This window comes from Exserohilum turcica, assembly GCF_000359705.1.
Source record: "Exserohilum turcica Et28A unplaced genomic scaffold SETTUscaffold_20, whole genome shotgun sequence".
NCBI classification, from domain to species: domain Eukaryota; kingdom Fungi; phylum Ascomycota; class Dothideomycetes; order Pleosporales; family Pleosporaceae; genus Exserohilum; species Exserohilum turcicum.
The window spans coordinates 122,964-145,377 of record NW_007360026.1 but is presented as its reverse complement, the minus strand read 5'-3'; the positions used below and the strand labels follow the sequence as shown (position 1 = coordinate 145,377).

General features: G+C 54.2%; 9 protein-coding genes across 9 annotated transcripts; 4 read left to right on the top strand and 5 right to left on the bottom strand.

Annotated features, from left to right (window-relative positions):
* The first annotated feature begins 124 nt into the window (after positions 1 to 124).
* On the top strand, positions 125 to 2,114 carry SETTUDRAFT_131092 (uncharacterized protein). The gene is made up of 3 exons (XM_008027775.1): positions 125 to 343; positions 397 to 1,627; positions 1,675 to 2,114. The coding sequence occupies exons 1-3, from the start codon at positions 136 to 138 to the stop codon at positions 1,958 to 1,960; spliced, it is 1,725 nt and encodes a 574-aa protein (XP_008025966.1). The 5' UTR covers positions 125 to 135; the 3' UTR covers positions 1,961 to 2,114.
* A 261-nt stretch (positions 2,115 to 2,375) lies between these two features.
* Positions 2,376 to 3,710, top strand: SETTUDRAFT_150827 (uncharacterized protein; the record flags this gene model as incomplete). The annotated part of the gene is made up of 2 exons (XM_008027774.1): positions 2,376 to 2,978; positions 3,027 to 3,710. The coding sequence occupies 2 exons, from the start codon at positions 2,376 to 2,378 to the stop codon at positions 3,708 to 3,710; spliced, it is 1,287 nt and encodes a 428-aa protein (XP_008025965.1).
* A 341-nt stretch (positions 3,711 to 4,051) lies between these two features.
* Positions 4,052 to 6,437, top strand: SETTUDRAFT_28352 (uncharacterized protein; the record flags this gene model as incomplete). Its single annotated transcript, XM_008027698.1, has 3 exons — positions 4,052 to 4,462; positions 4,510 to 5,773; positions 5,830 to 6,437. The coding sequence occupies 3 exons, from the start codon at positions 4,052 to 4,054 to the stop codon at positions 6,435 to 6,437; spliced, it is 2,283 nt and encodes a 760-aa protein (XP_008025889.1).
* A 413-nt stretch (positions 6,438 to 6,850) lies between these two features.
* On the bottom strand, positions 6,851 to 7,993 carry SETTUDRAFT_169114 (uncharacterized protein). The gene is made up of 4 exons (XM_008027773.1): positions 7,851 to 7,993; positions 7,739 to 7,794; positions 7,350 to 7,687; positions 6,851 to 7,289 (listed from the first exon to the last, which is right to left on the bottom strand). The coding sequence occupies exons 1-4, from the start codon at positions 7,905 to 7,907 to the stop codon at positions 7,129 to 7,131; spliced, it is 612 nt and encodes a 203-aa protein (XP_008025964.1). The 5' UTR covers positions 7,908 to 7,993; the 3' UTR covers positions 6,851 to 7,128.
* Positions 7,994 to 8,871: 878 nt separating this feature from the next.
* Positions 8,872 to 10,791, bottom strand: SETTUDRAFT_169112 (uncharacterized protein). Its single transcript, XM_008027772.1, has 2 exons — positions 10,378 to 10,791; positions 8,872 to 10,322 (listed from the first exon to the last, which is right to left on the bottom strand). The coding sequence occupies exons 1-2, from the start codon at positions 10,657 to 10,659 to the stop codon at positions 9,159 to 9,161; spliced, it is 1,446 nt and encodes a 481-aa protein (XP_008025963.1). The 5' UTR covers positions 10,660 to 10,791; the 3' UTR covers positions 8,872 to 9,158.
* Positions 10,792 to 12,436: 1,645 nt separating this feature from the next.
* SETTUDRAFT_161221 (uncharacterized protein) lies at positions 12,437 to 12,625 on the bottom strand (the record flags this gene model as incomplete). Its single annotated transcript, XM_008027771.1, has 1 exon — positions 12,437 to 12,625. One exon carries the CDS (start codon positions 12,623 to 12,625, stop codon positions 12,437 to 12,439), a length of 189 nt encoding a protein of 62 aa, XP_008025962.1.
* Positions 12,626 to 13,273: 648 nt separating this feature from the next.
* Positions 13,274 to 14,730, bottom strand: SETTUDRAFT_169110 (uncharacterized protein). Its single transcript, XM_008027770.1, has one exon. The coding sequence runs from the start codon at positions 14,641 to 14,643 to the stop codon at positions 13,321 to 13,323; it is 1,323 nt and encodes a 440-aa protein (XP_008025961.1). The 5' UTR covers positions 14,644 to 14,730; the 3' UTR covers positions 13,274 to 13,320.
* A 1,505-nt stretch (positions 14,731 to 16,235) lies between these two features.
* Positions 16,236 to 18,770, top strand: SETTUDRAFT_110003 (uncharacterized protein; the record flags this gene model as incomplete). Its single annotated transcript, XM_008027769.1, has 2 exons — positions 16,236 to 17,934; positions 18,076 to 18,770. The coding sequence occupies 2 exons, from the start codon at positions 16,236 to 16,238 to the stop codon at positions 18,768 to 18,770; spliced, it is 2,394 nt and encodes a 797-aa protein (XP_008025960.1).
* Positions 18,771 to 19,052: 282 nt separating this feature from the next.
* Positions 19,053 to 22,057, bottom strand: SETTUDRAFT_28347 (uncharacterized protein; the record flags this gene model as incomplete). The annotated part of the gene is made up of 3 exons (XM_008027697.1): positions 19,053 to 19,446; positions 19,615 to 21,658; positions 21,703 to 22,057. The coding sequence occupies 3 exons, from the start codon at positions 22,055 to 22,057 to the stop codon at positions 19,053 to 19,055; spliced, it is 2,793 nt and encodes a 930-aa protein (XP_008025888.1).
* Between the last annotated feature and the right edge of the window lie 357 nt (positions 22,058 to 22,414).

Below are 22,414 nucleotides of genomic sequence, written 5' to 3'. Positions count from 1 at the left end.
TCCTGGTGAGGTGAAGGTGCTAGCGCGGGGTACGGGCTTTCGCTTTTCCTTAGCGGCGTAATCTTGGCAGCCCACTTGGAGCAATTTCGAGTGCGGCAACCACCACGTCCGACAGCAGAACCACGACTACGCAACATGGCTCCAGCATCGCTTCTGGACCTCGTGTCCGCGCTCCCCGACACCCAAGCATGGGGGCCGCCAGTCTCCAGCGAGACGATGCTCGACGGCGTGCCGTTTGCGCCCTACTCCAAGGCCGACAAGTTGGGTCGCATGGCTGACTGGACTGAGGGCAAGGACCGTGAGCGGGGAGGACGCCAGCAATACGGAAACCGCAACTTCAGAGGTATGTCAGGGAATGGGGGACGAGAGAAACAAGAATCTAATGGCATTCTACAGACCAGCAGGTATACGGCGCAAACCAGCAGACCAACCCCTTCGCCATCCAGGCCGCCGAGGAGGAGGCAACCTTCTCCGTCGTCGACAACACACGAACATCAGCACGAGGACGGGGATTCGGCCGTGGAGGCGGCACTGTTTTCCGTGGGCGAGGCGGTGCGCGGGGTGGACAGGCGCAGCGCGGAGGCCGGGGCACTTTCCAGCGCGTTGGCGGCCGGGGCGGACAGCAGTACGACAACCGTGGTGGTCGGGGCGGAAGAGGAGGACGCCGCTTTGGCTGGAGGGACGACAAGCCCCAGCGCAACCGCGATGCCTCTGTCCAGGTCAAGCCCGAGTGGAGCGTCATGGAGGAAATTGACTTCTCACGTCTCAGCAAGCTCAACCTCGACACCCACGAGGGCGAGGACATTGACAAATACGGCTTCCTCTACTACTACGACCGCAGCTACGACAAGCAGCCCGGTGCTAAGACCTCCGAACGCAGACTCAATGTCCTCGACCGCGCGGCCTACAACGTCACCACCTCCAGCGATCCCGTCCTGCAGGAACTTGCCGACAAGGACGAGGCTACCGTCTTTGCTACCGACAACATCTTGTCGATGCTCATGTGCGCTACCAAGTCTGTCTACTCTTGGGATCTGGTCTTCACCAAAAAGAACAACAAGGTCTTCATTGACAAGCGTGATGGATCAAGTCTGGACATGGTTACTGTCAATGAGAACGCCGCCGATGCACCGCTCGAGATCTCCGAGGGTAACAAGGACTCCATCAACAGCCCCGGCGCCCTGATGCTCGAGGCCACACACATCAACAACGTCTTCCCTCTGCAGGTCGTTCTCGAGTCCGAGACCAACAAGGTCAACATGCCCCACGAGCATCCCTTCTACAACGAGGAGGTCGAGACCGACCCGCCAGCGTCCAAGGCATACAGGTACCGCCGATTTGACCTGTCTCTAGACAAGGACGAGGAGCCACTGCACTTGATTGTCCGAACAGAGCTTGACGCTGTCGTCAAGAACAACATCAATGGCGAGGACCAATACCTGACCATCAAGGCGCTCAACGAGTTCGACAACAAGGCCCAAGGAGCCGGTGGTGCTCTCGACTGGAGGACCAAGTTGGCAAGCCAGAGGGGTGCTGTTCTTGCCACCGAGATGAAGAACAACTCTTGCAAGCTTGCTCGATGGACTGTGCAGAGTATCCTCGCCAAGGCCGATACCATGAAGCTTGGGTATGTGTTCTGGCTACATTTGCTACTTCCTAGCTAACAATGTCTAGTTTCGTGTCCCGTACCAACCCCAAGAACAACAACGACCATGTTATTCTCGGCGTGCTTACCAACAAGCCCCGTGACTTCGCCGCCCAGATGGCTCTCAACCTCAACAACGGATGGGCTATTGTTCGCACGATTGTCGACATGGTCCTTCGCATGGACGATGGCAAGTACGTCCTTGTCAAGGACCCCAACAAGTCTCTCCTCCGCTTGTACTCTGTACCTCTTAATACCTTTGACGAGGACGATGTTGAGGAGATGCAAGCACCGGCTGAAGACGATGATGAGTAGATTTGCGCCAAACGAACGGGTGTGTTTCTTTCCTTTCCAGCGATATCCGTAGGGTTGGGTCTATGACTAGATGCATGGTATATGAATATCATTGAATGGCAACGCTCGACGGACGTTGTCTTATGATACGAAAAGTACATAAATTCAGTGTGAGACGAACGAACTATCATTGAAAAGCGCAAGCCTTGTTGCTTTAGTACGACAAGAGAAGATGACTGGATAAGCAGGATGTGCACAGGCCATGCTCGCCAAGCTACCCCAGAACTCCCGCTTACATCTCTTGCCCACTCCTACACCCTCAGAGTAATCTACAAGTTTCGGATCGTTGGCCATACATGTTTTGGTATGCATTGAATAACGGTATTCCTCGCCATGGCCTTTCACCATTACCCACTATATATAGCCCACCTCAACCATGATTGATGAACTCTTGGTCCACATCTCTGCACCGACGACGCGACAAAGCGATCAACTTTACCAGTCTTTGGCTGAGGCATATCTTGGATTCGACCCACATGGAATCCGTCCTGGAATTTCGCAACAAAACAATGGATCGAGTCCATGTGCCCCAACCGGCTTGAATGATGCCGCAGCACCGGATCGGAGCTCCTTTCGAGGTACCGCAGACACTTCGATTATATCCGCCAGCAAAGACTCGTATGGTAGCTTTCCATCATATCCGTCTTTTGATGGCGTAAAGGCTCCTACAGATGGTGCTGGAAGGTTTGGCCATGATGGGGCGAAAGAAGACCTGTCACCAGTGTCTAGTCCACTTGCCCAACCAGAGCATACAGATCGCAACGAAAAAGGACAGCGAACTCTCAAATTAAGCTCGAACCCTAGAAATATATCAGAGGACCCGATGCCCAGTAGTCCAGATGACGTTGACATGGGCTTTGTCGAGGATTCACAAGTAGCTCCTGGGACACTCCCGAGTGAATTGCAGGACATCTATTTATTGGCCTCTGACGGAACTTCTGAGATCGACCAAGATGAAAAGCATATCCAAGACGACACTGTTACAAATACAGAAAAAGAGGAGAACACCCCGATTGGAGCAATGGAGACAAACGGTGCCGTCCCGCAACGTCGACGAAGCTTGCGCTTGAAAGCGATCAGTAGTACGGCAGGTGTACCAGAGCCTGCTTCAAAACCACCAGGGACGTCATGTAGTTCTCCTACAAAACGCCAGGAATCCGTGTATTCTGATGACGCTCCAAAACCAACACCAGCATCACAGCATGCAGAAAATGTTCAAGAGACTCCTATCGACACTCGCCAATTCCTGCAACCTGTAGATTTCTCCAATCTTCAAATCGACGCATATCCACCTGAACCAAAGGTTTCCACAGCGCGACCAGGTACTCTGCCATCTCAAATCACTGCACCCCTGGCAGCAATCAAGGAGCAAAACCCGACACGGTTCAAGCCTATCAGAATACTGAACAAGCCAAAGGCTGATGATCGGGGATATTGGCTAGTCGGGTGCTCACACTGGCCAGCACAGCTTCAGCAGGTATTCTGGACCAAAGTCTCCGAACAGGTGTCGAGCGGGAGGCTGGGCTGGGGGGTGACGCTGTACCGAGAGAGTTTCACTTCTCGGTCGCTAGGCAAGGTGAAACTATACTGCTGGGGAGAGGTCATAGAGCACATGTGGCTGGTTTTGTGGCTTTGTTCCAAAGGACAAGTATCTGGCTCTGGGCTCAAATGGATTGATGCCGATGGGAATGAGGCCCTTGTAATGTCGTAAATGGTTTGCATAAATGGTGCATCATGCGCAGGCATTGGATAGGTGGACAGCGAACAATTTAGTCCTACCATCACATGCACACGCTCTGTCGGGCATGCAATCAATCGAATCCATCGTTCAGAATTGCCCCACATATTATTGATTGCGGCTTTTAGTTCATACGAGAATCGGATGTATTTTGTTATTTCGGCGTAGCCATGGCTACTATTTCCACGCGTGAAACACGGATGCCAAGGAACGCGTCTGGAGTTGCTGACACCCCATGCGATCTACAACTCAGTCGCGGCGCGCAGTCTTGACCTTTTTCTTAGTTATGTAATACTGGCCTCGAGGATACGGTCATGTCTACACGGTCGCAGGACGAATTGCACAGAGTCGCAAGCTCAGACGCAGGCACCGATGAGCACACGCTATACGACCACACCTCCGACGAAGAAGGCTACGATGGCAGGGCCTCGGGCGAGCTTTCTAAGAACGACCACGACATACTAGACTCGGAAGACGAGCGCGAAAAGCTGCTTACAGGAGATGGGGCGGGCAAGGGCATCCTGGGCCGCAGAAGCTCAGCCGTAAAGATTGGGAAATGGGTCAAGGGCAAGACGAAAGCGCGCAGAAAAGGTGGCCATGAGGAAGCGAACGCGCTCATGTATGAGATGGAGGAGGGCATCGGGGCCTCGAGTGCCAGTCTCAGGTCTACGAGGAGTGCTGAACAAGACAAAGAGCGGTTACTTGCGAATGAATCGCAGCGAAAGGTATATCACGACAGCCCCTGTTGCGCATGAAGCTGACGATGGCGTAGACACAGAGGAAGAGTCTATTTCGCCGGATAGCCATATATATCTCGATTATCATACTGTTTGTCGTTCTCCTAGCAACCGCATACAATCTCTCCACCCCACAGGATATCAGAGCGGCGGCGGCGATGGTCTCGAATGGTACCTCACTATTCGCGCCCACTACGATCCTTATATCTCTCGACGGCTTTCGCGCCGATTTCCTGTACCGCAATATTACGCCTACGCTCAGTCAGTTTGTACAGGAGGGTATCTCGCCAAAGTACATGCTGCCCAGCTTCCCCAGTGTGACCTTTCCGAACCATTATACGCTCGCGACTGGCTTGTATCCCGAAGCGCATGGCATTGTGTCCAACACATTCTGGGACCCAGATATCAAGGAGGAGTTTCACTACACGGATCCCAAAAGAAGCTTGCAGCCTTATTGGTGGGGAGGCGAGCCTCTATGGGTGACGGCCGAGAGGCAGAATGTGCGGGCAGCAGTGCACATGTGGCCAGGCTCAGAAGCCAATATCCTGGAACAAAAGGTTGCGTACGTTGACAAATACAACGGGTCAGAAGTTCTCTCCAGAAAGGTCGATCGCATCATGGGGTTCCTTGATCTGCCCGGTCCTAAAGACGTTGGCGCAAGTGCGGCTACTCCTCGACCCCAACTCATCGCTGCGTATGTTCCCGATGTAGATGGCGATGGTCACACATACGGCCCAAACAGCACGGAAATCCGGAAAACCATCACAAGGGCTGATACCCTGGTGGGTGACATCCTCAAGGGCCTCCATGCGCGCAACCTTACAAACATTGTCAACGTGGTTGTTGTGTCCGACCACGGCATGGCAACAACAGACACTCAGCGCCTCATCCAACTCGAAGACCTCGTTGACCCTGCTGAGATCGAACACATTGATGGTTGGCCTCTCTACGGTCTCCGACCTAAGGACCCTTCAGCCCTGCGTCGCCTATACAACCAGATCAAAGAGCGCACTGCCAACAACCCCAACGTTGAAGTGTACCTCCGCGACGAGAACATGCCCGAGCGATACCACTTTAGCAAAAACGACCGTATAGCCCCGCTTTGGATCGTGCCAAAGACGGGGTGGGCCATTGTCACCAAGGACCATTTCAACGTGGAAAAGGGAAAGCAGAAAGGCGAGGTGTATCATCCACGGGGTCTCCATGGCTACGACCACGAGCACCCACTTATGCGCGCCATATTTGTAGCCAGGGGTCCTGCGTTCCCGCACCAACCAGGCAGTCAGATGGAGCCGTTTCGTAAGTCCAGCTCCTCATTTTACCATCAAATTGGATATTTTGGCTAACAGAGACAGAAAACATTGAGATTTACAACATCATCTGTGACTCGATCAAGTTGACGCCGGCCCCCAACAACGGCACACTGCGTCTCCCGCTCAAACCCATTGGTCTGCACAGCGACGGCAAGCCCGAAGATGACGAGACGCCACAGGATCCAGTGCCTTCTTACTCTCCTTCCCCTTCTCCGTCCCCATCCCCATCTCCATCATCATCATCCGCCCAGCCATCTTCCTCCTCATTCTCATCCACAAACCTCGCATCCATCTCCTCAACTCCACTCGACTCTCTCTCCAGCATCTCAGCCTCAGCCTCGGGTCTCGAAGGCATCCAGCCGACGCTCGAGGAAGAAGCCCCCGTGCGTCCCACGCCCCCTAGTACCGGCAAGGATGAGCTCAAGGATAAAGATAAGGCCGGCGGTGATGACAAAAACAAAGATGATGAAGACAAGGAAAAGGAAAAAGAAAAGGAAAAAGAGAGTTGGTGGGAGTGGCTTACGCACAAGGCTGATGGGATTGAGGAGTGGGTCAATGAATTCATCAATGATCATGTCAAGGGTGATAAGGACAAGGATAAGGATAAGGATAAGGATAACAGCAAGGCTGAGGATGCGAAGAGTGGTTAAAGCTAGGTTTCAGTTTCTTACTTGCATCATGCTTCTTCTTTCGTTTTTTGGGAGGGTTCTGTATTTTTATTTCTATTTCTTTTTTTACTGCTTTGTCGAGCTAGAGAGTTAGAGAGCACTGGGTTCAAATATATACTGGGTATATGTGTCTTGTAGCGTGCTGGGACTGGGATTCGCGTGTGTATGTGTGTGTGTGTGTGTGTGTGTGATGTTACTAACAAGGAACTTTTAGGACACAATAAAGTGTTGTAGAGGGTAGGAACCAGTTTCCAAGTTGTGCGGCTAGAGATTATAAGTTTTGTTCTTTGAATGTTTTCAACATGATAACACAGTAGACTTCACAAGGCAGTAGGGTACACTCAAACTATAGCAGAAAGCTAGCGACTGAATACTGACAAACACATTGACAAGTGCTTGATTGGAATGATTGCTTGTATATACTGGCATTAATTCATTTGTTCGTGGTTTAGGCATTAATAAGGTAAAAAGCAGGACAGAAGATCTACATGATTTCGCACTTCACGGGCAACCCGCAAGGACCCTCCTTGTCTTTCTCAGTCTTTTGCTGGGGTTGTGATGAAGGAGCAGCAGCAGGTGTGGTAGACGACTTGTTTGCTGGAGCAGCCGTGGTTCCATTGGCGGTGGTGGCACCATTTGTAGCAGCGGCCGTCTTCTTCTCACCATCATCTAGTCACTGGGGAGTCTTGGCAATGGCCTCGTAGAAGGCCTTGCCCTGGGCCTTGGCGACCCTCAGCTCGAGCGCAGTGGGCTGGCGCGAGCCGTCGGCACCGGCAAAGGTACCAGCGCCCCAGGCAGAGCCACCGTGGATCTCCTCGAGGTTGGCCAGGTCGGCTGTGAAACAATCGTGTCAGCTCCATGTGCTGATACAGCAACATGACGGATTCAGCTTACCGAATACGGTCTTGTAGCCCAATGGCACGTAGATGAAGCCGTGGTGGGCAAGGGTGCTCATGGCAGCAAGGCAGGTGCTCTCCTGGCCACCACCCTGGGTGCCGGTGGAAACGAAGAGACCGGCGTACTTGCCCCAGAAGCTTCCCTGCTGCCATTGCTTGCCAGTCTTGTCCCAGAAGGCCTTGAACTGGGCGGGGAAGTTGCCGTAACGTGTGGGGATACCGAAGAGGACACCGTCAAACTCCTCGAGGACGGCTGGGTCGTCGATGACGGGCACATCGGCCTTGGGGGCGGCGTACATCTTCTCGAGGACCTCCTTGGGAAGTGTCTCGGGGACCCTGCGACTTGGTTAGTACATGGGTATACAAGGCGAGGCTTCAAGTACTTACTGGAAGATCTTGGCGTCGCCGCCAGCCTCTTTGATGCCCTCGGCCTCAGCATCGGCCTGGTGCTGTTATTAGCATGGTCCCATGTAGCTTGATCGCAGCGAGACCAACGTACCAATTGCTTGATGTGGCCGTACATGGAGTAGTAAACAATCGCAATCTTGGGAGCCATCTTGAGCGACGGGGGGTATCAAACAAGGGACAGAGAGATAGAGAGAGAGAGAGATGAGAGAAACTAGAATGGAGAGTGGATGAGCTGCTGTGGAGGTACTGGGAGGGGGGAAGCTCCTGGCCTTATATCTGCCAGCTCTGGCACAACACAGCACTCCAGGCAGCCCCCACTCCTCCTCTCTCATACCCGATCCCCATGTCTCCCTACATGACATGATGCAAGCCAAACGCGCTCACACCCGGCCAATGACATGCAGCGAGACCCGGTCGCGGAAGCCAAACTTTACCGTTAGCAGGCCAGCGGATGCAAAGGAGCATTGCAGAGATGCATTTCTGCCCCTCCGGAGCTAGCCGGTTGCGGCAAAGCGGCCCCCACCCGTGTCCCCAGCGCAGTAGCGTCATGGGCCCACCCTTCTTTTTCATCTGGTTGAATCCCGGATTACATGAGTGCTTGGTCAGGATTTCAAAGGCTGCCAAAATGGTCAGTCGTCGCACGCGGCGCCTGCAATCGATACTGCGCCCTCGGGAACCTGGAAACCAACGGTCCGAAACGCGGCGGGGCTAATTCCGCGAATGGTTATTTAGCGCGCTGTGGCTGTTATCTATGGGAAGGTGCAAACATGCGTGCAATCTATGGCCATACCGCGAGCGGATTGGTAAGCCCCGGATGGAGCAAGACACGGCTTCCGGGAGCTTACTATCTGCTGTACGTGAGCTGTATGTAAGCAAGGCGGAAACACCGTACCTTGAGCCTTGCCGCTTTGGGCCTGGCGGCCTGGCGCGCTTGCAATTGCGGGGGTCGGGGATCGCCAAGCCAACGGGGTTGGACAGCTGGTGGGAAGATTCTTTTTCTGCTTTTCCTTGATAAGGCTGCCCATCACAATCATGCCTCTTTAAAATTTTCAACCACCACGTCATGTTGCCTTTTCGGGCCACGATCCGCCAAGTGCATAAAATCTTTGTCCATTACAATGGTATCCGGTTATGAACGCTAATGCTGATGCTAACAAATGTAAAATCATAGAAAAAAACAGAATGCCCCCTGCTCCCATGCTAAACAAATACCCAGTAACCGCTTTTTAGGAAGACACAGACCGTGTCTTTTTTGTAAAGTTCTCCAAATGCATGAATCGAAAATGGCCGCTTCAGCCTGGTATCTCTTGGCGCCAGGCCCGTCGCTCATGCATGTGAGTCGTTAAATCATAATACAAGTCGTAATAATGCTGTACAGAAGAAAGGAAGTTGTCCGCAATCACGTCTGGATGGAATGGAGCCTGCGGTGGACACCAGCCAGGAACTCGGCCTCGTCGATGCGCTGGAACTGCGCCTCTTCCTCCTTTCCGTACAGGCCGGTGCTGCCATAGGGGCCCTTTCCGCTGAAATCAACGTTTTGCGGCCAGTGTCCCTCGGACGAGATCTGGGCCAGGGAAAAGTCGCCGTGCACCGCCTCGAAGCCCGGCTCGAAGATGCAGTCTGCGAAGAAAAGCTCAATGTAGAGCTCGCGGGGAATGGCGCTCTCGGCGCGCAGCCGGATGAAGCGGCGCGCTTGCTCAAGCAGCTTCTGCAGGGCGTCGGTGGCCTCGTGCGTAGAGCGGCCGTGTTCGTGCTCGCACAAGTGCAGCGCGCGGACCTGCAGGTCGCCCGCAAACTTGGCGTCCTCGTTGGAAAAGAGATGGGAGCACACGGACGGGAGAGAGATGGAAAGAGTCTCCAGTTTCGGACAGTTGCGGAACGTGTCACAGAGATGCTCGCTGTCGCTTGGGGAGCCCGGGTGCGGGTGCCAGAAGCCATCCTGCGACCGCGGGCTGTGCTCGAGAACACGCAGCGTCTTGCGCGAGGCCTTGACAATTGCCATGACTCCGTCAATGGTGATGGACGAGTTGCACGTCAGGTGGAATTCCTCGAGCTGGGTGGCGGTGCGAGCAATGGCGAACAGGTCGTTGTCCGTGATGGGCATGAAGGACGTGTCGCCAAAAATCTTCAGGCGTCGCAATTGGCTAAAGTTGACCGACTGCAGGGGCTCCAGATCGACGAGATTGTCCTTGTCGGTTGCTTGCTGCGATGTAGGATCGACACACTGGAGCTCCAAGGATTCGAGTGACTTGCCGCTTCCCGTCAGCATGGTTCGCCAAGCCTTGGCGTCAACGTGACGGATCGTGGTCCATGGAATCGAGAGCGAGGTCAGGTTGGTGCAGTTCTTCAGCGACTCGAAAATCATACGGTCCGTCTCGGCCGTGTAGAAGCCGTGGACCCACATGCGGCGGACCTTGGAAGCCACCTGGGGGTAGTCGTTGCAAATCTTGACCGTCCGCTTGAGCGAGGCGAATGGGTCACGGTAGACGGCAGTGCCGGTTGGACGGTCAATGAGCTCGTAGAGCGGGTAGCTCTCTCGCCTGTTGGAGAGCTCGGCCCATCGCTGTGCGGGGGTTAGCATGTTGGCTGGCGGATGCAGACAGGGACAGGCTTCGTACCTCTCCACCCTTCCAGCGGCGGATGTAGACGTCCTTGAGCGAGTGCTCCAGGGCCCACTCGTGCCACTTCCAGCAGACGGAGCGAAGCGTCGCCGTGGCATCCCACTTGAGCAGCTCGGGGGGAACGGGGCCCCTCACATAGCGCTGGAGCTTGGCCCTCTCGAGCGGCAGTGGGGCTTGCTGCAGGCCAAACGTGTAGGTCGGGCCCTCGCGGACATTGGCCTTGGTAACCTCGTGGAGGATCTGGGCGAGGATCTCGTAGGGGAAGTCGTTGAGGTGCATTGAATGTGCAGGCGGGCAGGGGCAGGGGTGGTGGTGGTGGGTGTGTGGTGTCGCCGGCAGCCTCTGGGGCGGATGTGCATGTGTGGATGTATGTATGGCTGGGTGGTGGTTGCTGATGCGAGGCAGGCGGGCGAGGTCAGTCTCCAGACGGTGCCGGCGGTCCTGGGGCCATCTTATAGGCGTGGCGACGGGCAGAGATTTATTGCAGACAAGAGCACCAGGCACCGTGGTACCGTGTTAGTCAACGAGTCGAGCGCTTCCCCAGCCTGATGCAGCGGCGCCAACGCCTCGGACGGTGGGCCGCGGCGAATACGAGGGAGCCATCGGGGGCAGGCGCGGCCAATGGGCAGCCCCGCGCGGCGCCGCTCGCGTCTAGAGTTGCGCGTGAAGGCGACTTGGACGTCGGGTTCGCCTTACGTCACGGGGGCTTGGCGCGCCGGCTGCGCTGGACCGCCAGCTCGACGCTCGCATATGCCTTCACGTGGGCTGGGCCACAGCGTTTCGATTACCCCCATGAAATTCAATCCGCAGGCCACCTGACCTCGCATGACACATCGAAATCCGCCGACACGCCCCCTCGTGCCTGCAGCAAGCCCTCGTCCTGCTGCCCGGCTGCCCTGCCCTGCTGCCCTGCTGGCACCGTGACCGGCTTGCCGACGCATGCCGCCTGCCGTTGGCTGGCGGCTTCGTGAAGCTTCGCTGCCACCACCACGGCTTCCTCTCACCACCCGACATCGCCCACGACCGCGTCGCTGTGCATACCACCGCGCCAGCACCAGTGCCAGCGCTGCTGCGTGCCCCAAACCGCCCTCACCACTCGTCCGCCCTCGACCCATCTGCATCTGTGCTTCTCCGCTTCTCCACGCCATGGACGCGCGGGCCCTGCTCCATGAGTCTTCTGCCTCCCCTTCACCACCTCCCCACCCCTCGTGTACACCGCATCTGCTTCACAACGCCCCCCCGACGCCCTCTCTGCCCTCGCTGCAAAAGCCTCCAAGTCATGGCAACAATCTCGGCCCCCTTGGCCGCCAGGCAGCGTGCACCACGGCCAGTCACGCAATGTATGCACAGCTCGTGTCATGCCTCTTCGCGACCGCCTCGCGACCCCCTCGGTGGACCAGTCTGCAAAAAAATCTTCACGATGCATGGACGCTTCCTCTGCTTGACACGTACATGGCCGCCGCTTGCATGAGTTGACGCCTAGCCTCTTCCCCTTCGTGTTGGACCTGGGCTCTTTGGGCAATTTGTTACGTCTTCAAAACTTCCCCGCTATGCACTTTCTCCACAGCCGCGAATTAACTCCCTGACGGGAACTAGTACTTTAGCTCACCACCCGGACCAGGCATGCTCGACGCAATCCTCACCAATTCTGAGCACATCGGGTGTAGCCGTTGATTGCACTGCTTGCGTCGACGCCATCACAAGCACGTCAGGACGACGGTACTGGCCCAACATGGACACAGCACATCGGTTACTCCATTAGCCGCGCCCCTAAGCAATATCAACCACATATCCGGGCACGGTCAAGTTCAGGCCTTAGTTTCTATGAGCTAAAGAAATACGCTACCCCGCAAAATTCTCGGCCCCTGGCAAGGCCGGGTCTTTGAAACTCTTCTGGTCTTGGGGCCTCTAGACCCGCCATCCAGCCACGGCATACTAGACACGGGCTTCCAATAAACCCCGAGACCTTGGCCTATTCTTTGCCACGACCTTAGCCGCCCTCGTGATTCGTCCGTCCGGGCATATATACTGTTAGTCACAAGGCTGTTCTAGTAGCTCAGCTGACGTCGTCTCCTGCACTCAGAGCCGCAACACCACCGAGAGGATCGTGCCTTCCCGACTTCACCTCGCGCGTCGGGAAAGACGAGACTTGTGGCTTGCTTCCTTTTTCCCCTGCCGGTGAACCCGGCGCCTGCGGCTGGACGCTGTATCCGTGCGTGTTGATCGGTGCAGTAGCCAAATACATACTTTGTATACTGGTCAGGCGTCTCAGTGTACCCCATCTTAGGGGTCCACGTAATCAATGCAGTCTGCCTACTCACCAGACGAGGCAATTGTTCCCTTTTAGTGAGGCTGTGCTGTGCTAGCACCAACTTACTGTGGCGCCAGTAGCTCGCCGTCGAACCACATGAGACACTATTCCCGTAGTGCTGTTGCAACGCCACTGAACAAAACCCGCAACAGCAGAGTATACACCGGCGCCGTACACGGGAAGTTTCTAGGTGACGCGTCTTTCCTCTTTAACAATGGTTCCGCGGTAAGGGTTCAAGAAAAAAGGGTCTCCCGTATTGTGACACTAAATCCACGAAGCCGTCGACTAGCAACATCGACCGTCGGGAATACGCACAAAAAAAGTCTCATACTTCCTGTCCGGTCAGGATACGGTACGACCTAAGATGCCGATATCCGATATCACAGTTACAGAGCGCAAGATTGCGAACTTTGTTGCCAGGCATTACCACTCTGTCCTTCTGCCAACCATGGTTTGAGGCCGGAGAGTCCCGACACGGGATGAGCATCTCCACACGGGAGTCACGTTGCAACCGTCACAGATCAAGTGGAGAAAGAGAAGATGAATTATATTTGGGTATCTTATCATGGACGACAAAACAAACTTTGCACTGACCGGACCCGTCTGTACACTCGAGCCCGTGCCTACTACTACCGTCTCCTCATGCCGTTACTCTCGACGTTGTTTGCGTGTGCAAGCAAGTACTTGCAACACGTTAGGGTGTACTTGCACGCCTTTGTCCATCCTTCGTCCTTGTTGAGAGCAAGCTTGATGCTTTGATCGTGGATGCGGTCTTTGCGTATTTCGTACGGCATCTTGACCCCGCCGCCACCGGGGCCGGGTCCTCCTCCCCCTATGCCAGCAGCGTTCGGCGGCGCCTGGTTCTCTACAAACTCACCCAGCTGTCGGAGGCATTCTAGGAATGCAACCATGGCCGCGTCAAACTTGCGGTGCAGGAAACCAAAATTGATGGGGAAGTCACCGGACGAATATAGCTCTAGGCGTTGCTTTGTCAGTTGTGGTGATGATGCCGTAGTCGCCGTGGACGCGTGTTGTACTTGTCTGGATGAGTCGGCGACGGAACCCCCGCCTTTTGCCTCTATGCGCGTGATGGTCGATGTAGAGCCCATGGGGCAGAGCTCGTAGCCGTCGAATTTGTAGCCTAGACGCTCTGCCAGGGTAGCGAGCAGGAGACAGGTTTGGCCCCATGCCGCGTTGATTTCGGGCCAGTCGACGTAGGGGTTTGGCAGGCGGCCGAGGCGCAGCCCGTTGATGGTGGCAAAGTGGTTGTCGTGCGTGATGTTGAATGTGTCGTTGTAAACGCTTCTCCGCTGCAGCTGGTTGAGCACCTGTGCATCGTGCGCATAGCGTGTGGCGAGAGCATCGCGCTCATTTTGAAACTCGGTCAGCGTCGTGTTGAAGGCGTTTCTGCTCTTCCAAAACTCATTCTCCTCTTGGTCCAGTATCCGCGCTTCCGCCTCCAAGGCGGCAATCTGGTTGTCGAGCTCCGCCTTTTCCGCCTCGAGGTTCTCGAGCTGCGTAATGGCCGTGCTTTCGGCCTTGTTGGCAGCTTTGAGCGCTGCCTCGGCTGCCTTGACCTCCTCGGCGCTGGGGACGTCGGTGTTTGCGCGCCGCAGAAAGTCCACGTAGGCGTCGCGCTCTCGCGTCGCAACAGCCAGCCGCTTCTGGAGCCCGTCGATGAGCATCTCGGTGCATTCCACGCAGATGGGATGGTCGATGTCGGAGCGCGCAGACAGAATCTCAAACATGCGGTTGGTCGTCTCCAGGCCGTCTGCCAGACTTGCACCGCCCGGCGTACCCAGCCCGTTGGCCGTGCCTTTCCGTCGTGCCTTGTCATTCGCGTCCGACTTTGCCGTCGTCTCTGCTTGCGCCTTGCCATCCGGACTGCGGACTGGCTTGGACGACGGCGAGTCAATCATCGACTCGGACATGTGGATATCGATAAACGACATGGCAGGGTTCTGGGGCCCATTTGCGCTTCGCGGCGGCGCCCCTGTAATGTTGCGCCTATGCGTGGGTGTTTTGGCGTCCCGGATGGCATCGTGATACGTCTTGAGGTGTTCGGGCGGGTTTGGCGGACGCGACAGCCGGTTTGGCGAGATTTTGGGAGTAGGCACTTGGCTCGATACTACCGAGTCTGGTGGTTGGCAGTTAATACTGGCATAGAAAGACTGTGTGCGGGGGCGGTACCTGTCAGGAGCTTGAAGGCAGCGGGATTGAGCTGGTCAATCGAAGCATCGATGTCGATGGGGGTGCGGCACTTTTGACAGGCCAGGCCTGCGGGCTTCTTGTCGGTCTTGGAAGTCATGCTAGCGGAAGACGTGTGCGTTCATGTTGCGGTGGGCGTTGTGGGATGGGTTAATCTGGCGTGGATGACGATGCGCCCGTTTGGTGGTTGGAGATCAGCTGCGGGCGGGTGGGGCTTCCCCGGTCGTATGTATGTCAGTACGGCGGGCTGTTTCTCCACTGAGTGTCAAAAAGAAACTGAGATTCTGAGCTACGTCTTTCTAGCTGTACTGGTGTTCCGATGGTGTATGTGCGTAGAGTAATCTCCTGCTATTTTACTATAGCTTTTCTTTTCCATGCTCGTTGGGTCTTGGCATTGTCTAGGTGGCCTGCAGGCTCACATGCCTCATGGTTTGTTGCCCGATACAGTTCCTTAGGGTAGTGATTAAGTTATAGTTGGAGAGTAAGATACGTATCAATCAAGTGGTAGCGTATATCATAACACACTGTTGCTTACTATGTACACGGTCAAAAGCTGCCAATGCACATGCAAATGTGTGAGCAAATTCTTTCCAGATTGAAAATAATTTAACATATACATAGACATGAGTTTCACACCAGGAAGCCTCTGCTGCACGAGGCAATAGCGCACATGTTTGGATTTGCCATGCCGAGTTGCGGGAACTGGCATTACTTTAGTTAATTGTCCCAAACGTTGAATACTTTGTGCTAGAAAAATCCACCGGCAATGCTTATGAGCATTTTTACAAGTGTTTCGCGTATAGTGGTTTTTGGACAATGTAGCCGGCTTGTAAGATACAAGTGTGATATGCGAAACCGCGTTGCCTCGGTCAATAAGACCACTCTTCTCCATTCTTCAACCCGCCAGAACATTCATGGCGCGAACGCTTTACAAGTCTGTCATATAGGAATGCAGTGTGGGAATCAACATGTAAATATATCACTACCTACGAGCAAGAAATTGAGAGTTAGTAGGAAGGCTGAAATCTATCGGGTGACGTCTAGGTAAATACGTTTCGGTAATAGGGCAAAATCCACCAATAAGCCCTATGCCGATGCAGCGGTTCGTGGTTAGCGATGACATGCAGGCGGGTGGGGCTTCCCGGAGCCGCGCTAAAAGACGTGCGTGCTGGGCGAGGGGGAAGTCGCGTCCCAGCCCTCAGCTCTCGCGTCACCCTAGCGCTCCGTCGCAAATCGTCGCAAACCACCCCCGCTCACCGCCAACCCACTATCCCTATCGCCGTGAAACGCGGCATCCTTTCCTTTACTCGCATCTCGAAAGCGCTCCTCCGCCGCCATGGAACCGCCGGCGAAGCGCATGCGCATCTGGCAGTCGGTCGAGGTGGACGAGGAGAATTCCGACTATGTCAAGGCGAAGCAGAAGCAGCAGCAAAAGTTCAAGGGCCGGCTGGAATCGATATTCGAGAAATACGGAAACATGCACGAGTCAATGAGCGACGAGATCGACATGAAGACCAACAGAGTGGTGGTGGATAGAGGTCATTTGCGGAGACTAAAGCGCCAGGTCGGCCGCAAAGAAGCCTTGTTACTGGATACCCTTGGCTTGGCTGTGGAGAAGGGACCAAAGCGTGGAATTGACGAGGAAGAGGAAGAAATTGTAGAGGATTCAGAAGATGAACTGGCACCGAGCCAGCCAGTCAAGTCGAAGGACGGACAGCCCGAATCAGACGGACAACAAACCAAAACATCAGACGACGACGCGCAGCCGAACACTTTGGCGACCTCGATACCGCAATTTGGCGGACTACAAACCCCAAACACACCGGTCCCTACTACAAATATCTTGCCGGCTGTCCAGTTTCCGCAAACTCCTGCGGGTCAGCAGGCGCAGGCTACATTCTACATGACGTTGACGCAGGGAATTGGAGAACTTGTCCAAAGAGCCATGATTCAATCCGGCTTATTACCTTACTCTCCTATCCCTCCCGTAACCGCTGCCCCACCGGTTACGTCCATCACGACAAACGACAAGGTTGTGCCAGCCACTGACCCGAAATGGTTCTTTCCACCTCTGTCCGCTGCAGCGCGCGAACATCCAGCAGCACAATCAAGTCCTCTTCCAATCCATGCAGCGGCTGTAGCGACTGGACAGGCTCATCAAGTAGTTGGCGCTACGCTCCCGCATGAGCAAGAACAAATAACAGAATCGACGCCCTTGGCGAATGAAATGTCTTCTATGGCACCTCCAACACGATTGGGAGAGAGCTCGCCTTCTAGACCCCGCCGAGCTAGTCCGCGTGTCGAGGTCCAAAGACGCCGTATCCGTTCAGCTCGAAAATATCATTTTACTAAAGAAGATGACGAATACATAAGCGAGAAGAAGAAGATAGACCAATTGTCATGGGCCGCTATCAAAGAGAGCCAGGAAAAGTGGAAAGATTGGCCACTCAGCGCGCTTACAAGACGATGGGCTGTGATCAAAGACCAGAACTTGCATCTGCAGACACCGCTTGTAGCTGGCACGAGTGATGAGATGCCTGATACTGAAATCGAGCTGGATGAGCAAGCGGAGGCTTCTCCGATACAATCCCACCATTTGCCAACGCCGAGTTCATCTGAGCATGGAGATGGCCACAGGGAGGGAGTTGAATCACCACAGTATGCCAACGGATACCCATCGAGCGCGCACTTTGACGACGACGAACTTGAGCTGCTATCCCTGACTGGCCGAGAGGCGGAAGATGAAGAACCGTTTCCTGAGAATCCAGACGAAGAAATATCAGACCCCTTACCAGAAGACGTCATCATCCCATCTATAGAAGCCAACGACGTTATCGATGAAGACGACCTGCAGCGAGACTTGCTTGAAAACCTACCGTTACGAGATGCCACCCTAACACCCCCACGACTAGCCTCGATCCGCGTAAAAACCGAGCCAATACCTTCTTCTCCCATCGCCGCACAGGTAGAGGATTCGCCCATGCGATACGACACAGTACCAGACTCGGATACGCCAGAAGAAGATACTAGTAGTAGTCAACAAAATACGAAGATCCCAGCACTTGCTCTCACCTGCCCCATCTGCAACCGCTCTTTCAAAACACCGCAAACCCTCGCACGGCATAAGGCGAACCCGAGAAATACACACACGCATCCTGCGCTGCCCCGGAAAAAAGCCACTACCACCACCACTACTGCTACATCTCTAGACCGCGTCGCCGAAACCAGTGTTCCAGAAGAAGAAGAAGAAGAAGAAGAAGAAGAAGAAGAAGAAGATGAAGATGACGACCCTCTCATCCTCCTCGCGCCCTCTCCTCCCCCCGTCACCGCCCCCACCACGCCAGCCATCAAGCGCGAACCCAGCACCCCATCAACAAGCTTCTTCCTCTCCACGCTGTACACCCCGAACACAAGTCTCTCCTCGCAGCCACGACAACGCCACAGTATCCGCGACGCAAACACCAAACATCCTCAGCCTGTACCAGGTGCTGTAAACAGAAAACAAAGAGAACAAGAAGATGCAAAGGCACATATGAAACGCGTTAAACAGTGCTGGAAAGGCAAAGCTGCGGGTACAACAGCAACAACAGCGACGACGATGATGGGAATGCCGCGATTGCAGCACGTCGATAAGGCGACGAAGAAGGCGACGAAGAAGAGGAGGCTTAGTTTGGGTTTGGGGGTGCTGGGGGGTAGTAGTAGTGGTAGTGGTAGTGGTAGTGGTAGTAATAGTAGGAATAAGAAGAGGAGGAGAAGTAGTAATAGTAGTAGTGGGAGTAGGAGTCATGATACTTACGATGATGATGATTATGACGTCGATGTCGACGACGACGACGAGGATGACGATGTGAGGGATGAGCTTTGTATTTGAGAGTAGGGTTTAGTTTCGTCGAGGTTAGATGGGGATGAGCTAGCTGGACGGAAGGGGGGCGGGGGATTTAATTATTTATTTATTCATTTATTTATTTATCTATGGTTAATAAACGCGGATTTGAAGTGGAGTGTTTACTGAATTGCCATGTGTGTATGGATGTGGAAGTGTAGTTTACACAAGAAGATGAGTAGAGAAAGGTACTTGCACTCTCGTCTGATTTACTGTGCAGATTCCACATACCTCTTCGTTCCCAATGAAACCCACCACCTACTGATCTACCTATACCAACACAGCACTCTGCCCCCTCACCCACTCCTCAGTCCTACTATCCACCTTCTCTACTTTCTCTTCCTTCCTCTCTTTCGTCACAGTACTCCTCACACTCCCCATTCCCTTTCCATCTTTCTCCACCCCCTGCCCAAGCACCTCGTCCCGTCCAAACATGCGCTCTAGAACGCCTACACTCCGGTACTTGAAGCGAAACACGGCATACGGCGCCTCGAGGCTATCGATATAATCGGGACGCGCAATGGCGTGGCCATAGGGACGCGGGGTGCCTGTGCGGATGTGGTGGGCGAGATTTGGTTTGGGAGCCACGATCTTTGAGGGGGTTTCTTTTTCACCTGGGGGTATGTTGGGGGGCTGGTGGGTGGATGGTGATGGCGGTAAGGGCCTTTGAGGGTTAGTTTCTGGAGGAGGATGTGCATGTTGATGTTTTTGTTTGTGATGGTGTTTAGTATGGTGTTTAACATGGTGTTTTCTGCTGTGACTGTAGGGTGGTAGTAAGGTAGTAGTGGTAGTAAAAGGATCTGGAGTATCCCATTGCATGGCTGGCTTTGACTTGGTGTTCGTATCGGAAGCGGGTTGAATCGTCCATGATGAATTTTCCCATTTCCGGTGTTTTGCTTTGGATTCCTTGGTGCAGGGTGTTGCTTCGAGAGCTGTCTTTAGATCAGGCACTTGCTGCATGGATACTGACTGCTTTTTCGTCTCCTTTGGAGGATCTTTTATGCTCCATGTGGTACTCTTAGTGTCCCAGGCTGTGGCTTCGGGTTTCTGGTCCTTGTTTGGCTCGCTCCATGTCGTACTTTCAATGTCCCAACCTGTAGCTTCAGGCTTCTTGTCCTTTTCTGGCTCACTCCATGCGCTGTTTTGATCTTCGTCGGTCGAGTACCAGCCGTTCTTCCCGTAGTCCTGAACCTCTGTGTTTTCCCAGCCCGACGTCTTGCCGTGGCCCTCAACGTCTGTCTTTTCCCAGCCAGACGTCTTCTCGTCCTCAAACTCTGTTTTTTTCCATCCAGACTCCATTTCATTGCCCCACGAACCTGATGACGTAGATCTGCATTCTTTATCCGCAGCAGGATCCTGTAAAAAGTCTGTCCCCCATGATGTATATGGTGCAGGAATGCTGTGAGTGCTACTTTGCTTTCGCACAGGATCCTGCACGGGCACGACCAGACTCGGAGCCGGAAATACCGAAGCACTCGCATTGCCGTGCACGCTCGGTTGCCTTGATTGTACTTGTGGAGGCACGGACTCCGGGGCATTTACAATGGTAGGTATCACTAGTGTGATGGGAGCAGGAACATGCACTGTTTGAGAGCCTGTTGGTTGCGCGGTATGATGTGAGTGTCGCGATGAGGTTCGATCACGACTGCGATGTGTAGACTTTGAGCGACGAGAACGGCCTTTAGATGTTTGACGCAGACTCTTTGTACTTTGGTGATGTGAAGGCTGGACAGTGTCGTTTGAGCTCAGTGAGATGACCGAGTCTGAAGGCTGTTCGATATGTGCCCAGCCTTTGTCTTCCGAGGAAGATGATTCGTCATCTCTTCTAGATCGTCTTGAACGAGACTGGTGCCTCGAACTCTGCTTGGAACGCTGTCCATCGCTTAGATGTAAAGGGATAGACCGAGCATCTAATCGAACAGGAGTTGCAGGTATCGGCATTGCCGATTGGCTCGAATCTTCCCAACCCTGTGCCTTGTTTTTCGTCCATGTCTCTTCCGTATCCCAAGAGTCAGAAGGGGTCTCTCCGCTCGAATGCCACCCATTACTGCTAGAAGTCTCCGTTTCCCACACAGGCTCCATACTCCAACTAACGCGGGTGCCTTTACTTCTTGCTTCGCTTTGCGCGCAGCCATCTTGGCTTTGTTTCCATGACCCGCGGTCACTGCGATTGCGTATGGAAGACGTTGACTCGGACTGGCGAGAGGGTTGTGCAGATGCCTGGCTTTTCTCTTTCTGTGATGCATATGCTGAATCCTTGCCATGTATAGACTGCTCCATTCTTCGAGACTCTTCCACACCCTGCTTGACTGCCGTCGTCAACAGTTTGTTCAGCCATACAGGGTCAACGCCGTCTTTGTGCGGAACTGCAGTGCTGTATGATTCATAGTGAGTATCGTTTTTGTCAGGTGGAATGGGTCCGCTGCCGTATTGGAAGCCCGAAGGCGGAAGATCGGTTGCGCGCCGCGTGTGTGGACTGACCGACTGCGAGTATCTAGATTTAGGTTGCGAATGATGCGATATCGATACTCGAGAAATTGACTTTCGTACATGCTGACTGTTGTGGTGATTTCGTTGCTCTGAGCCGCTGGGGCTACGCAGTGATTCGGCGTAGGACGTGCGATACGATGGCAATGGGGGCGGTGGACCGGAGCCACTACGGGTGCTTTTAAAATACGGCCCTCGATCATCATATGTCTGACTTTTATGGGAGCGTGACAATTTCTCGTCCAATCCAAACGGATCACCGGACCAGTCACTGGCGCCGTCAAGGTTCATAGTCAAAGTTGACTTGTCGCGAGTCCCAGCGCATCGCAGCACCAAGACTTCGATGCAGCCTATATTCTCCGAGGTATTGAGTGCTTCGTCCGCCGACACTGCTGTTGTCAGTCGATACCAAAACTACCTCTGGCCAACATACCAATATTCAACTTATCAAACGTCCATTCGCGCGCAATCATGGAGCCATCCTTTTGCCTCTCCTCCTTTTGGCGGACGGTGAAATCAACCAAAGAGCGGTTATCGGACGGCTTGCGGGGCTTCAAGTCCTGTCGGTTGCGGTTGCACTGATATACGCCGTCAACGTAGACGAAGAGGGCGATTCCTGGCGCGATGAACTTGTTCGAGGTAAGGTGGATGGAAAATGATTGGGGTTGACTGGGTACAGGGACAAACGTCTCGACAAAGCCGTCGCCGTAGGTAGTGCCGAATTCCTGCAGTGCTTGGTGGCTCTCAGAGAGCTCGATTGCACAGTTGAGGTCCTTGAGCGAGGGCATTGGGGCGGTTGAAGCAATGGCTTGTTATGGAAGGAGGGTTCAGAGGCTAGGGCTGGTGATGCACTACTGGATGAGGTAGGCAGTGAGTGGGGCGTCACAGCGACAGCGAGCTGCACGTGGTGAGAGCAACAGCGCAGTCGGCCTGTGCTCAAGCCATAGAGAAATGTAGAGCGTCTATTCGATGACGTCTTTCAGGCAATCGACAGAGGCTGGGCCAAGTTTGCTATGCGCAAAGTCCTGTGAAAGACGCCATCATATACATTACTTCAGCTGCCGATTGACAGCTTCATCAATACCTACACGAACGACACATCTTCACGTTTTCAGGCGTCTGTAAACCCTTTCGCAACAATGTTG